Source organism: Podarcis cretensis, assembly GCF_951804945.1.
Source record: "Podarcis cretensis genome assembly, chromosome: 11".
NCBI lineage: Eukaryota > Metazoa > Chordata > Lepidosauria > Squamata > Lacertidae > Podarcis > Podarcis cretensis.
The window spans coordinates 24,184,217-24,200,471 of record NC_137180.1 but is presented as its reverse complement, the minus strand read 5'-3'; the positions used below and the strand labels follow the sequence as shown (position 1 = coordinate 24,200,471).

General features: G+C 41.1%; 2 protein-coding genes across 5 annotated transcripts in view; one reads left to right on the top strand and one right to left on the bottom strand.

Annotated features, from left to right (window-relative positions):
* Positions 1-2,267, bottom strand: part of LOC307226668 (general transcription factor II-I repeat domain-containing protein 2-like) — a 662,775-nt gene extending 660,508 nt beyond the window's left edge. The window contains exon 1 of the mRNA XM_079995539.1: positions 2,248-2,267. The gene's annotated coding sequence lies outside the window, so the exon portion shown is untranslated. The remainder of the gene's footprint in view (positions 1-2,247) is intronic.
* FER (FER tyrosine kinase) overlaps positions 1-16,255 on the top strand; it is a 165,065-nt gene that overhangs the window by 4,490 nt on the left and 144,320 nt on the right. For all 4 annotated transcript variants that reach the window (XM_079995439.1, XM_079995438.1, XM_079995441.1 and 1 more), the window contains exons 2-5: positions 8,164-8,259; positions 9,242-9,508; positions 11,517-11,690; positions 12,308-12,407. In XM_079995439.1, coding sequence (XP_079851565.1) covers positions 9,302-9,508; positions 11,517-11,690; positions 12,308-12,407 — 481 coding nt within the window. In that variant the 5' untranslated portion in view covers positions 8,164-8,259; positions 9,242-9,301. The remainder of the gene's footprint in view (positions 1-8,163; positions 8,260-9,241; positions 9,509-11,516; positions 11,691-12,307; positions 12,408-16,255) is intronic.

The following is a 16,255-nucleotide window of genomic DNA, read 5'->3' as shown; positions in this document are numbered from 1 at the left end:
GGCACACCACCATTAGAAAATGTTTAAAAAATTAACTCTGTGCCTATATTGACTATATATAAAGTAACTCTCTTTAATAGGAATCAAATAAACACAAAGAAAGTATTTTATAATTACTTTATTATGAAATAGTAAGTAAACAGAAATATGAAAAATTATAAAATACTTTATTCAGTGCGCCTTTTGTCCCTCTCCTCGAAATGCTCCAACTCAATGTTCCTCCGCGGGCTGGCCATTGGAGAGCCGTGTTGCCCACACCGCAGCCCAATACAGTATGAACCCTCGCCTCGCAAGCGGCAACCCCTCCACACTCCCCACCTTAAGCCTCCACACGTGCCCTGCCCAAAGAGATGCCCGCCCGCGCGCGAGGGGATCCTTTACCTCAGCATCCCGCCAAAAAAAAAAAAAAAAGAGGGCGGGAGACTGCGGTCCCTCAGAGGCTGGGCGTTAGGAAGAAGCAGCCGCCTTCATCCAAGCAGGAGCAGCAGCAGCTGTAGCTGTAGTAGCGCCAAGCTGTGCCGGGGACTCCGTGCCCATGAGGGGAGGGAGGGGAGAGAGAGAGAGGCAGCAGGTCGCCCTCTTAAGTCACCAGGCACCACCACGCATCCCTCGCACCCTCTCGCAGAGCCCCTGCCGCCTCGGGGACGCCCGTCATGAGCCGCTGAGAGGCCGCCAAGCCTCCAGGCCCGCCTCGGGAAAAGCGGTGCTGGGAGGCGGAGAGAGAGAGAGAGAGGACGCCGCTGGCCGCGTCCCACCCTCAGTCAGTCGGCTTGGAGCTACTGAGGAGAGGGAGGTGGGGACGACGGCGCTTCTGTTCCGCTCGGGGCCAGCGCGCCCCCGCCCCCCTCTCCAGAATCCCCAACTAAATACGATGCGCTAAGGGAGGGGGGAGAACCCACCCACAAAGAGGACGCCTTTCTGCAGGGCGCCTAAGGCCTCTCGCCGCCCGACTCGCCCGCCTCCCTCCCACGGCACACCAGGCAACGTCTCACGGCACACTAGTGTGCCGCGGAACACCGGTTGGGAAACACTGATATAGAGAGAAGTGGTCTGTGAGGTATTGCAGTCCTGAGCCAACTTTTGCTTGTACACAGTAGTGGAAGAGTGGAACTCTTACTCGGGCTTCTTAGAGCTATAGAAAGAGGCTGTTGAAGGTAATGTACTTTTACACAATGAGGTAGTAGAACACTTCATATATTTTTTATTTTTATTACTTATTTAATTTTAGCAGTGGTCCTGGCAGAAACAAGTTGCTTGTTTTGTGCTTGAGTTTTATAATTTGGAGGAATGGGACCCATCTCTGGTAGGACTTACCAGTTGGATCTATTGGTTTATAATGTAGTTTTGTTTTTTGGTAGTGTCACAGAAGACTAGTGGCACAAAGAAAACTAGTTAAGCAGGTAGAGTAGGTTTTTCATTTAGCTGCAGATCAATTTGTGCTTCAGTGCCTTTCTGTTGTTGTCTTCAGAGTGTTGTATAGAAACAATTTGAATCATAAATGATTCAAATGTGATGCATTACTTAAAATATCAAGTGGTTAAGTGCTGTGAAGAACCTGTTGCTGTCAAAGCAATAAAATGTTGTTAAATGTGTTTTTTTTGCAGAGTGGGTTAAAATCAATGTTGGGTCACTGCTGTCTGAAACCCTAAGAGCTGCTACCAGTCAAACAAAACTAACTTATAGGGATTGATGGTCCGACTCATAAAGCTTCCTATGTTACCAGTACTCCCCCCGCATGGAATTCTCTCTGCACCTGGATATGTAAAATAAAATGCCTTGATACATAAAAGTAAACCACAGAAAGCTTAGCTTCTGCTGACAAACTTGGGTTTGTCTGTCATTGCTTGAAACAGCAATTTCGGTTGGTTGACTGCTTATCAGTTTATAAAAGAAATGGAGCCACCCAAAAAACAAAGTAGTCATTTCTGAATACTTGGGTGACTCCCTAGAAACGCAAACATGGGCCTTTGAAAACTGAAGTGAAAATACCTTTTAAAACAGTGGTGGAAAATTCGTGTTCTTTCAGATGTTTGACTACCACTGCTGTCGTTCCAGGCCATTGGCCATGCTTGCTGGACCTGGTGGGAGTTTGAATCCAGCATCACCTGGAGGGCCACAGGTTCTTTCCCTTGCTCTAAATCAAGCTGGCAGATGGTGTTGAGATGCAGAAGCCAATATCAGCAGTTGATGTCAATATTCTGTAATATAGTTGCCACCATAGTCTATTCCAAAAGTCTTTATACTTACCGTATTTTTCGCCCCATAGGGCGCACCGGCCCATAGGCCGCACCTAGTTTTTTTGGGGGGGAAATAAAGAAAAAAAATTATTTCCCCCCCAGCCCCCAGAACAGGCTGCTATCCGCAAGCCTAGGGAGCCTGGCGGGAAGTCGCACCAGTCTCCCCAGGCTTGCGGATATCTGTCCGAAGCCTGGGGCGTGCTACTCAGCGCGCCCCGGGCTTCAGGATGCAGGCAGCTCTCCGCAAGCCTTGGGAGACCGGCGGGAACTCTTGCGGGCTCCCAAGGCTTGCGGATAGCTTCCTGAAGCCTGGAGAGGGAGAGGGGTAGGTGCGCACCCACCCCTCTTGCTCTCCAGACTTCAGCGAAAGCCTGCATTCGCCCCAAGGGATGCACACACATTTCCCCTTCATTTTTGGAGGGGAAAAAGTGCGTCCTATAGGGCGAAAAATACAGTAATTTAAAACCAGAATGATAACGTTAAGATGGAGTAAAATCAGAGTCTCTGATTACTGAGTCCAAAGCATTAACCCTGGTCCTTAACATAAGTTCCTGTCCCCATTTGCCATGAGGTGTGTTAGATGTAAGTTTAGGTACATTTCAGCCACAGTTCTTTCCAAGGCTGTGGGGGTATGTAGGATATGAGGTTTCATTCTACTGATTCCCAGGATGGGGGCGCTATTGGATACCAAACCAAGAAACACCAGGACTTGTTTGATCAGAATGACAGTGAGATTGAACAGATTATTGACAAGGAAGGCCTTTCAGATCTGGCAAAGAGATAGAAACTGTGCCACTTAGGAAAAAAAACCTATGCCAACGCTAAAGGTAAGGTTTAAAGAAGAACCAGAGAGCTAAAGGACACCTGCTGGATAAAAAAACCCCTCAAGAGATCTAGCACTTTACTGACATTCAGTGTGCACAGAGTTTGCTTAAAGCCACAAAGACCATCTCTGGGCCAATAAACCATGGTATATGCCCCCCCCCCCCATGTTCAACAGATAGTACCACACTTCTAAAAGATAAAGAAGCTATTGCATTGCTCTGGAAAGAACATTACCAGCATTTCCTTAAATGCAACTCCCCCATAGCTGCTGAGGTCCTCACAAATTCTGCAAAAACAAATTAGAGATGAGCTTGCAGTATCTCCAAATCTGGGAGAGTTGTCTACAGCTATTAACCAAATGAAAAAAAAACAGAGGCAGCAGACCTGATGGGATACCTGCCGAAGTCTTCAAAGTGGGTGGAATTGAACTTAACCAACAGCTTCACAAACTCATTGAAAAAATCTGGGAGAGAGAGGCGATCCCAGCAGACTTTAGGGATACCAAAATTATCAATCTCTTTTAAAAAGGTGATAGAACGGATTGCGGAAACTATCGAGGCAATTCTTTATTAGCTGTGACCTGCAAAATTTTTGCAAGGATCTTAGCAAACTGTCTCCTAACAATATCTGAGGCTACCCTTCCTGAATGGTTTTTGATGTTCTAGGGGGACAGTGGACATGACTTATACTGCTTGACAGCTTCAAGAAAAATGCAGAGAGCAAAACCAACCCCTGTATATAGCATTAATTGACCTGACTAAGGTCTTTGACACTGTAAAACATAATGCCCTGTGGACTATCCTTCTGAAAATTGGCTGCCCAGATGAATTTGTAAACATCCTTTGGCTTCTCCATGATAATATGAGAGCAACAATCACAGATTACAATGGATCTCAAAGTGAACCATTCACAGTGGGATCAGGTGTTAAATAGGGTTGTGTTATCGCCCCAACTCTATTTATATCTCCTTTGATTAGGTGACAGCCATGGTTTCTTTTCAGCCAAAACTCACAGGAACTGAGTTCTGGCACCTCTCAGGCGGGTGCTATTGCCATTATAAGAGAACAAGGGAGGTGTTCATGGTGAGCTCTAGCACCTCTTTTTCTAGAAAAATAGCACTAGTTACAGTCAAACCTTGTTTGTCGAATGTAATCCGTTCCAGAAGACCGTTCAACTTCTGAAACTTTTGACAACCGAGGCGTGGCTTCCAGTGGGTTGCAAGAGCTTCTTGTACTCAAGCAGAAGCCGTGTCGGATGTCCAGGTTCCGAAAAACGTTCGAAAAGTGGAACATTTACTTCTGGGTTTTTGGTGTTTAGGAGCCAAAACGTTCGAAAACGGAGCCGTTTGAGAACCAAGGTTTGACTGTACAACCAAAGGAATTGTAATTTCATATTAAAATTGTTGTAAACTGCAGTCTGCAACTCCTCTTCCCTTTGTCTGGATTAAGCAGTGGCACTCTGTCTCCAGTAGATCAAGGCCCTTCACATTTATAGCTCACCAGTGGCTTATATCATATCTCTGTGCTTGTGCGGGGAGCACTGACCCTGCAAACTATGGCAATAATGAGGGCCTTCAGTTGACTTCAATTAGCTGGGGTTTTTTTGCCCTGAGTGAAGGCTCCCAGCCTGCGTGTGTGTACATAAATGTGCATGCGGGATGCCAAACCGGATCTTTGACCCAGGTGAAATAAAGCCTAGTTTCGCCCCTGGTTTAATGTCTCTTTCGTCTCTGTGTCTGTAAAGATATCAGGCACATGATAGATCGGAAGATGACAAAGCTTACTGAATGAAATTTCTCTTGTACTTTTGTGTAGATACCATGCATGGTAGCTTTATCCACCATTCCTCAACATCAGTTGCATTATTTCCTACAGAATACGTAATGTTAAGCCTATGAGCTTGTTAGGACAGTTCAAGGTGCCCTTTGCTTCTCACATCATTGTTTGAAACTGGTGTATGTTCCCAGCTTTTGCTGAAGCAGGTAACTATAGTTTCCTGGTTTGAATGAAATGGGGAAGTTTTGGTTTAATTAGAGACTTCCTGGTTTAATTGTGGCTTGTGAGAAGGGAGGAGCAAAGGAACTGCATGGACAGACAAAAGGTTATTTTATATCTCTGCTTCTAAGGCTGTACTGTATCTGCACTATACGTTTAAAGCAGTATCATACCATTTCAAACAGTCGTGGTGTCTTCCAAAGACTCCAGGGAACTGTAGTTTGTTAAGGGTGCTGATTAGTATCATCAGCAGACTAGAACACCTAACTTGTCCTATTGTTTATGAGCAAGTTAAAAAGCACAGGTCCCAATACTGATGCTTGTTCCATTTGTACATCCTTCCATTTGGAGATCTGCCTATTTATTCCTATTCTGTTTCTTGTTGCTTAACCAATTCTTGATCCACAGAGGACCTCTTCTCTATTTTAAACCATATTTTATTGATTTTCAGATATAGCAGAACTAAATAAACAATAACATCATTACCAACCCAACCCCACTCCCCAAAGTAGAGATAGCGTTTAAAGAATAACACTTTGGAATCAACAGCTAAATTGATGCCATAAAACGAGAATAAATCAAACAACTGTATTACAGTGGTGCCCCGCAAGACGAATGCCTCGCAAGACGAAAAGCCCGCTAGACGAAAGGGTTTCCCGTTTTTCGAGGCGCTTCGCAAGATGAATTTCCCTATGGGCTTGCTTCGCAAGAGTCTTGCGAGTTTTTTCCCTTCCCCCCCTTTTTCTAAGCCGCTAATAGGGATGCTTCGCAAGACGAAAAAACCGCTAGACGAAGAGACTCGCGGAACGGATTATTTTCATCTTGCGAGGCACCACTGTATTCCACATTGCCTCTTATTTCATGGCTTAGGTTTAGACAGGAATCTAATTAGGTACCTTGTCAAAAACTTGTTGCAAGTCTCAAGTATCCATCCCTATCCATATACCGTACTTGTTGACACTTTCAAATAACTCTGATAATGGGACTTTTATTTGATCACACAACCTTACAACATCTATATCCAGTACATTGTTGAACTGTACAGTGCTGGGATAGTGCTTCATTATGCATCTGGATCATAGTGACTCCACAACAGCAGCATAGAGGCTTGAATTGAAATGGGGTCTTCTGCTCAGGGAATGCTGCTACTGAAAGGAGCAAAGTCAGGATCCATGCCAAGTAGTCTATAAAAGCAATAGCAGGCAGTTTTTATAGGCTATCATAGTTGCCATTTCAAACTTCTGACTTAGTTGTTGAGGATGTAATAACGGTATTCTAGAGTACATTATGTATATTTATGGGTGCTTATGTTGACTGACTGCTACACCCAAATTGTGAACAAGAGAACAGTTACACCTATAGCATTTTTAATGTATAAGATGATGCTTTATTAGTTAGCAGTTTATTCATGCCACTTCATCTAGGAAAAATATGAGTGACTAGAAGAGATTATGACAAGAAACTTTACGTTAGAACTTTAAATATAGGTCAGTTTATATGCATAGTTAAATCTGAATTATTAGAAGCCAGGTTGCATAAAACTGAGAATAGAAGAGTGTGTTCTTGAGTATTGGCAAAAAATGGGCCTTTGCCCTTATCTGTCACTATAGTACTTAAAAAAATTAATTCATAATTTTGTAGAATTGTAGTAATCCACTGTTTTGATCATATGTAATAGGGGTTAATTTCTCCAATAATACTTGAAGTCTAATTGTTCAGACACTATTTTGTTTTATTATTTATTGAAGCAAACCTTTTCATTTGTTGCTGCCATTTCTGTTTTGTGCAGTTGCAAGTGGCAACTAAATCCATCTTTGTTGACATCAGGAAGAATGAAATGTTTTATTTGTTTTGGGTTAATAATCACAATACTGTGTTATACAAAGTATTCTAACCATAAGAGGAATCTGGTGATCACAAAGAAGTTCAAATACTGGTAACCATAAAAACAATGCAATATCATGAGACGTTAAAACACGCAATTCTATTGTCAGTACAGATAAATGGGGTGATAGCCAATGAAGTCCAGATCTGCCACTGGAGGCTCAGGTAGCCTCAGTGGCTAGAAGTGCCCTTTGCCAACTGCAACTTTTTGTTTTAATCATATTGGACAATTGGGCATCATTAGCAAACTTGGCTATCTCACTCCTCAACCCAAGCTCTAAATCATTCAGGGAAGAAGCCAAAAAGGCACAGATCACAATACTGATCCTTGCAGGATTGTGCTTTCTATGTCCCTGCATTGAAAGAACCAGTCGTTTATTCCTACTCTCTCCGTTCTGTTTCTAAACCAGTTACTGATTCATAAGAAGACCTCTTTTCTTGCTCCATGCCTGCTAAATTTACGTAGGAGTCTTTAGCAAAGGTACTTTTGTCATGGGTTATACAGATGGGGCACTTCCAAACACTGAAGAACCTGCTTTATACTGTTTGTGTTTCATCCCTGGTCAACACTGAGTCTGCTGAGAAATGTGGGTTTTTCCCCTGCAAGTTTCAGGAATGTACATTTTGGATTTATATTGTTTGCTCTTTTTGTCTACTACGTATAGAATTCTGGCACAATGCTCAATGCTATTGACTTCAATATTTGACAGTCAGTTGTAAAGGATATGAACTATTATGGTCAGGGAGACAGAGCAACTGTGGTTTTTATGTACTTATATAGTTATATTGACAGAAACGGAAGCAAGTGAATTTCATGGGCCTTTGTTAACAGTGTGCAGATCTTTGTGATTATGACGTTTTGCAAGCCGGTGGGAGTGTTACTATTTTACATTTTGGTCCCTGCAAGTGATCAGGCCAAAGAATATGCAGGTGTGTTGAGCAAAAAGCAAGGTTCCCTGGAGGAGCCAGAGGTATGTCAGTGAGCAGCAGCAAGTCTGGTAGAACAGAGGGAGGGTTTGGTGGCCTCAGCAACAGGATTCCCAATCTGACGAAAGTTGGCGAAGAACCTTATTGGAGTTGGTGTGAATGATCAGGCATAACTACTTGTATTTCTTTCTGCTGACATGAAGCCTGATAGTGCAGTGTCTGCTTCTTCAGGATTCATGAAGTTTCCTTTAGTGTTGTAGGCAAACTGGATCATACAATATTTTTGTTTTGTATAGACGGGATAACCGGAACAGGGAATTGAAAGTGCTGGATGAAGGACCACGGCACAAGTGTTGAAGAATAAATTTGTGGGAAGAAAACTTTTTTTAAAGGTACGTATCTTAAATTTTGTTCTCTTTCTGTCTGTGTCATTTTCATTCTTTTCTGGTATGTCCTATCTAGGGCACTTACCAGCAGTTGTTAAAAATTAGAATTTCCCAGCAAATGCTTTGTGGTTATGTCCTAGCGGTTATGTCCTAAGTAGAACTTCTGTCTCATTTCACTTCAGCTTTTTCACTCATGCTGCTGATAGAGATATTTGTGCTTCCTTTTAAATGTATGCTTCCTCCTTTCAGTGAGCTTTAAACTTCTTATAAACTATATGTAATAAATTGGGGCTGATGTAATTGTGCACAAGTTTGTTGTTTTAAAAACAACAGCATGCAAATCCTAAATATTGGCAGGTAGCACATTGTGAGGAATATATTACTATGCAACTATGTCATTATTGTGAAAAAATGTTATTTATTAAATACTCTAATTTGAGAAGCAGTTTCTCATAAAGAAACATCTCTCAACATTTGATTTTTGCTAAGTTGTGAGAAAGCTTGACCAGCTGGCATTTTTGAATGCTACAAACTGTTTGGCTTCCCCATTCTTTGTGTATGGTCCATACTTTTAAGTCTGTAGTCTAAGAACATTATTGGTTCTGGCTGTATTAACAGCCCAAAGACTTCTAAATGGCTCTGGAATAGTGTACTTGTGTTGTCCTCAAAGCCAACTGGACTCAGAGTATATTGCTGATGACAAGCTGCTTACACAAAGCAGTTTTGGGGCATTTGGTGACATTTTCCAGTCAGTCCATGTATGTTTGTAGAAGGAGCTGGCAGGGGTGGGTGATGGTTGTGGACTGGAGAAGACCTAATTTGATAATTTAAACATTTTCAAAGCCACAAACTGCCTCTCTAGAAGAATAGTTGAGCTTACTTCTTGTTTTAAGTGTCTTAGTGAGACACAGAATCATTGCCATGGAAATATAGCATTAATAGGTTCTGCTTTTTGACATCTTTCTCATTAGTCTTGTTCTGTCTACAGATGTGTTGACCAGAAGAATCTCTCACTAGTGGCCCTTGAAAATCTAGTGCCTTATAAAAGATGGGGTTTGGAAGTGACCTGAAGTATTCTCATGAAGCATTGGTAAAACTGCAAGATTGGGAATTACGGCTGCTAGAAACGGTGAAGAAATTTATGGCCATGAGAATAAAAAGTGACAAGGAATATGCATCCACTTTACAGAATCTTTGCAATCAGGTTGACAAAGAGAGTACTTCACAACTGGATTATGTTAGTAATGTATCTAAGGTAAGAAAAATGAGGAATTTGAATTGGTCACACTTTTGTGTATTAGATTTGCAAATAGTAAATTTTATAGCCAAGAGGTGTAATAATGTTTAAGGCTGCAGTCCTAATCATACTTAGATAAGTACTATTGACTGGCTGGACTTATATAACCACCCTTAGGATTTCAATGTATGTTTGGGTGTTGTTAAACTAAAGGGTTTTTTTGGGTGGGGGAATGTTTTTGAGGTGAGACTAATCAGGTTGGCAATCTCTGAACTGAAGTCATATATATATTTCAGACTCTATGGATTGAAAGACGTTCATACTGCCTCTCCTAACAGACATCCTCACTGTAGCCCATTGCAATGGGTTTGCATTCTCTTGCTGTCAGTTGTCTCTCAGTCTCTGCTTTCCATACCTTTGGAAAATCATTACAGTAACTACTAGCCACGAGGGCTATGCTATGCCTCCACTGTCAGTATATCTCTGAATATCAGTTGTTAGAAATCACAGGTGGGCAGTGTGTTGCTACATTCATGTCCTGCTTATGGGACTTCTACCGTCAGCTAGTTGGCCATTGTGAGAACAGGATGATGAATTAGATAGGATAGGCCATTGGCCTGATAAAGCAGACTATTATTACTTTATGTTTTTATGGCGTAGTCGGACCACTCTGGTCTCTTCCATTTGCTGTGTCCTGTAGCTTTCCCCATCCTGTATCACATTTGCCATTCTGCAAGGGTGGAGATTAATAAACTCCCCCCCCCCCATCCCGACTTACAGGATAAATTCACCGTTACCTTTTACATTACTGGATAAATGTTCTAAAAAGGTAGATATAACACGGTTTGCAGGTATGCTGTACCTATTGTGGCATTGATTGAATTATGTTGGTACCTGTGTACTTGAGCTACTAACAGAGTAGGCTGGTTTATCTTGACATCTGCTTGTGGTTTTTTTCTAATTCAGATTCATCTTCTCAAGGCATTAATGAAATGCAGCTCACAAAAACGTAAAATGAAATAACATGTTAATAATATGCATTGGAATAAGAACTGCACATTGCTTTAGTTGGGTTTATTAGCAATATAAATCAGTTCAGTGGATAAATAGAAGTACTTTTAGTTACACTCAAAGTTGAGCATTAGTAGTGTGGCTTCTTTTCCCTGTAAGAATGATAGTTTCATTATAATATCTCCTTCGCCTTTTCTGTTCAGCTACCTTTGGGGGTCTATTTGGAACATTAATGGCACTCGCTGCAGGTTTTATTTATTATCACTTTTGCAATCTCTGTTCTTCAATTACAGTTTTATTAAATTAATAGATAAATCATTTTATGATCCAAAGATTCTTGGGAGGGAAAAAAAGTTCTTATTTTCTATTCAAAACATGTATCAGGCCAATTTCAATTCTGTTTCATAATAGTTTTATTCTGTAGTTTGAGGCTGCAGTCCTGTACCCATTTACCTTAGAGTAAGTCCTGTTGGACTCAGTAGGATATACATCTGAGTAAACATGCATAGAATTATGCTGTGAATGTAGCCTATTGTGCCCACTGTCTTTTTCTAAATCTAAACTGTACTTCAAACCTTCCAGTAATTCATTTATTGCTACATTTCTGGCCCTCTTGTCTCTAGGAAGCTCAAGATAGCTTATATGGTTTACATCCTCCCCATTTTATCCTCACAACAACCCTGTGAGGTAGGTTAGGCTAAGAGACAGTGTCTGGCCCCACGATCTGCTGGAATTCAGTAGTAGAATGATTTCCTTTCAATGTGTTTATTTCCTGAAACTGGTAAGTGTTTGCAATATGACACCAATTTTGTGTATAATTGTATTGTCAGGTGACAATTCTGTGTGTAGAATCCACAAATGCAGTCAGATGTTTGTATTCCTACTGTACAGTGACCTTTATTGCTATGTTTCTAGTACTACAGACTACAGTAAAAAATAAATAAATCTAAACTCAGACAATTAATTTTGTTTTTAAGACAATAACAAATAAGCTCTCATCTCTTGTTTTCTCAAGTCCTGGCTGCTCATTGTGCAGCAAACAGAACAGCTTAGCAAGATCATGAAAACACATGCAGAAGACTTGAATGCTGGGCCATTACATAGACTTACCATGATGATCAAAGATAAGCAGCAAATCAAGAAGAGTTACATAGGTGTTTACCAGCAAATTGAGGCAGAGATGTTCAAGGTATCTCATTCAATCATTATTCTGATTTATTTAGTTTGTAGCGGAAATTTAGCAATCCAAATCACCCATCGCTGCTATGTGATTAAAGGCATTGGTGGATTTCTGAGAGAATGTTACCTTATATTGAACACTTTTACTGGAATAGAATAATAATTTGAACTAATCAATATTTAAATAGAGATGTTCAAGGTATCTCATTCAATCATTATTCTGATTTATTTAGTTTGTAGCGGAAATTTAGCAATCCAAATCACCCATCGCTGCTATGTGATTAAAGGCATTGGTGGATTTCTGAGAGAATGTTACCTTATATTGAACACTTTTACTGGAATAGAATAATAATTTGAACTAATCAATATTTAAATAGTATCCCTGCGGCTTATTCTCTGAAAAATATAATCCAAGGTTCAGCTCAAATGCTAGTCTATTGAAGCTGCCCAAATACTTCTGCTTGGTAGTGCTCCACTTAAGGAATGGTAATGTTTGAGTGTGAATTGCTGTGTCTGATTGTGTAGGACAGGCTGTGCATCCTTTCAGCATGTGGCTGAAACACCTTTTTTCTCTCCAAAGAGTGTCCTCACACATCTCTTGTTGGTTTGTTTGTTTTTTCTTGCTAGGTTACAAAAACAGAATTGGAAAAATTAAAATCTACTTATAGACAATTAATTAAGGAAGTAAATTCTGCAAAAGAGAAGTATAAGGAAGCTCTGTCTAAAGGTAGGTTCTTAATGATAAATAGTACTACCATTTGTAGCTGCTGTGACCCTTTCATGAAACACTCAAAACAACATGTGTAATAAGACCTTAATAGAAACAGGAAAAATTAGTGGCTAAGTAATTGGCTAGATACGTAGTTGGAATCATCGTGGAATACAGCTGTATCCCATCCCACAGGCAATCCTAGACAGCCTCTCTTGTCCGTAGCAACTGTTTGAGCTTTTTCTACAGTCTCTTATATTTCAAATGTTGATCTGCACAACTCCTTAGCTGCACCTAAAAAAGAAATACGGTTCTTCTAAATTATGTGTTCAGCTTAATATTGTTGAATGGTTACTTTAAATGTAAAGGTTCATCATTGTTCCACCTAATGTGTATGTCTTTAAGGGGCCAGAGCAAGGGCCAGAGCAAGATAACGAGACCCAGCTTTACAGCTGTGAAACATAGCAGGTGCTGCTGAGTTGCATTGATTAAGGTGTGTCAGCATTTGCATGGAGTATATGAGGAGCAGCACCTAGCTCTACCTTTACCCTGGGGGTTGGGTTGGTGGTTGGGTCTGGTTTGTTGTTAATGTATTTAGTGTATAAGGAGTTTTTGTTTTTTCATAATTAAAACCTTAAGTTATTTTTGAGTCCCTTTCTTTTTAATGCATGATCTCCCCAGCAAGCTCTCTGCAGCGCTACCATACTGCAAATAGCCAACATCTTTGGTTATGGGCCCAGCTGCTGAGTGGATGACTGCATATTTTTGGACTCTGAGAAAGGTTTGAAAACTCCTTCTCCTGTTAGTGTTGTTTTTGTGGGTCTGGAAGAGTTCCAGAATGGTTGACCGGGTTCCAGAAGCTGAGAAGGCTCTGGTCTTCCCACAGCTAACAGATGAGAACTATAGTTTATGGTCTTTTCGGGTGGAGGCACTTTTGACCTCTAGGGAAGTATGGACCTATGTAACTGAAGACCCTCCTGACCCTGTAACAAATGCTTGGTCGAAAGGAGATGCGAAAGCCAGGGCGATAATTAATTTGGCAGTCAGCGACCAGCAAGTAGTCTACATAAGGAATAAGAAAACTGCCAAAGAAATGTGGGACAGTCTTGCAGCAGTGCATGTTAGAAAGGAGTCAGCGTCTGCATTGACGTTTTTCAAGCAGCTGTACCAGACGAAGTTGCAGCCTGGTGGTGATTTGGCAGCACACTTGAGACGTCTGGAGGCAATACGTGGCGAATTAATTCGAAGGGACATGGACATACCTGATATTCAGTATGTTTTTATCATTCTTTGTTCCCTTAATGAGGACTTTGATGGTATAGCTAGCCAGATATCTGCCATCCCACCAGCACAATTAACTGTGGAAGGGGTAACGGCAAGATTAATGGGCGAGTTGGATAGAAGGGAGGCTTGTGCCATAAGCACTCCTATTTCCAGAAGTAATGAGGAACGCCATATGCAACCTTTTGGTGATGCGACTGCATTTAAAGCTGCAAAGCGTTGTTGGTTCTGCAATAAGCAAGGACATTTTGCAAAGGACTGCAGATCCAAAAGAAAGCAAAGTACTCCTAAGCCTGTTTCTGCTCGTCAGTCACGGTTTTCATCTCAGCAGCCAACATCGCACCGTAAAGACAGAAATGAGCCGCGAGCTTTTCATGCTCGGACTGCAGATCATAAAAGAATTAAAGGTGCCAAGTGGAATTCTTTTATTGTGGACTCAGGAGCTTCTCACCACGTTTGCAACAATCGAAGCTTGTTTATTTCTTTCGAAGAGGAAATTGGTAATGTACATTTAGCCAATTTACAAGTCTTGCAGTCACTTGGCAGAGGTACTGTTAAACTTGACTCTTTAAACATTACAATAGCGAACTGCATTTACTGCCCATCAGTGGACAATTTATTATCAGTAAGGTGTTTTGCTCGTCAAGGCATAAGTGTGCGTTTCTTAAATTCAATGTGTGAGTTTTTTGAGGGGAACAAACGTCTATTGTATGCCCGGGACTCTGATGGTTTATATAGACTGTATTTTCGCACCTACTCCCAATCGCCTATAAATTGCAGAGCAGCACAGTCAAGCCAGGGGTTGAGGAATGTAAGGCCACATTCTGGGTGTGTCCATGAGGCGCACAGAATTCTGGGACACTTGAATTTTGCTGATGTAATTAGGACGAAGAATATTGTTAATGGCCTCAACTTAAAACCATGTAAATTCTTTATGCAATGTTTATCTTGTTGCAAGAATAAGATTAAGGTTGCATGCAAGGGTAGGTGCTCAGATAGGAAAGTAACTGAGCCATTTGAGCGTGTACATTGTGACTTAGTTGGGCCACTCCCACCATCATTAGGAGGTTCAAAGTACTGGCTCACTCTCATAGACCAGTATAGTAGATATTGTTGGACTTATGCAATAGCTGAGAAGTCCCAAGCATTTGAGAAGTATAAAGTTTTTTGCAACTGGGTAAAAACACACTTTAACAAACCAATTAAGAACCTGTTTTCTGACCGGGGCGGAGAATTTGTTTCTGAGGATTTTGAGAAATTCCTGGAAGCGCAGGGGACTACTCATGAGTTATCTTGCCCCCGAAGTCCCTGGCAAAATGGGCTTGTTGAAGTTGTGCAGCGTGACCTGCAGGCAGGGGTTAAAACGTATCTGCACGATGCTAATCTGCCCAAAGACTTTTGGGCTGAAGCGCTTAATGCTTTTTGTTATGTTAGAAATCGCAGTTATCATTCTGGTTTAGAAGTCACCCCCTATGAGAAACTGTTTTAAAAACGCCCTAATCTGAAATACCTACGCATTTGGGGTTCAGATGTAATTATGCATTATCCCGCTAAGCAAAAATTGGGTGAGCGTAGTGTTCAGGGAAAATTAATGGGCTACCAGCAGGGGGCGTACAGAATTTACATACCAGCAACTGGCAAATTTCATATTACCAGAAGCATGATACAAACTGTAAATTGGAATGGAGTTGCTGTTTTCCAAGATACTGATGGTATAGATAATACTGAGGAAGAAGAGGAAGAAGCAGCAGCAGCAGGAAATGGTGCTTCTGAATTAATGGAAAAAGACAAAAAGCCTGTTGAATCTGATAATTTGTTTGATGATTTAAAGTCACAGGCACCCGAGGGGAGGTTAGATTCTCTTGATTTTTCTGACCGTGAGCTTAGCCTACAGGCACCTCTTCAGTCTGACAATGATGATTTACAACCTGAAACTAGTGGTTCCCTTAGTCCTATTAAGTCTGAGGAGTCTGACTCTCCTTCCGGACTGAGACGTTCAGATAGAAAGAGGCAGAAGCCACAACGATTTGCAGATGAACATTTTAATACTGTGTATGCCAATAAGGCGGTTTTTGAGCCAAAAAGCTACAATGATGTTCAGAATTTACCTAAGCACCAAGCTGCAAATTGGTATAAAGCTATGAACTCTGAGATAGCTTCTTTAAAAGAGCATAACACTTGGTCTCTTGTACCACAAACCCCAGATATGAGACTTACTGATTCAAAATGGGTTTATAGAGTTAAAATGAATGACAAAAATGAAGTTGTAAGGTACAAGGCAAGATTAGTTGCTAGGGGTTTTCAACAAATTCCAGGCGAAGATTATGATTTATGTTATTCGCCAAGTGTAAAATATGAAACAGTTAAACTTTTGTTAAAAGATGCATCAAACGTGGACACTCTGTTTATCACCTAGATATAAAAACTGCATATTTGTTTGCAGATTTAAAAGAACAAATTTTTATGCGTGTCCCTGAAGGCATAGACACCGCTGAAGGTTTGGTATGCAAATTAAATAAATCCCTTTATGGTCTGCACCAAAGTGGAAGGAATTGGCACCAAACTTTAGCAAAAGAATTGCTGGA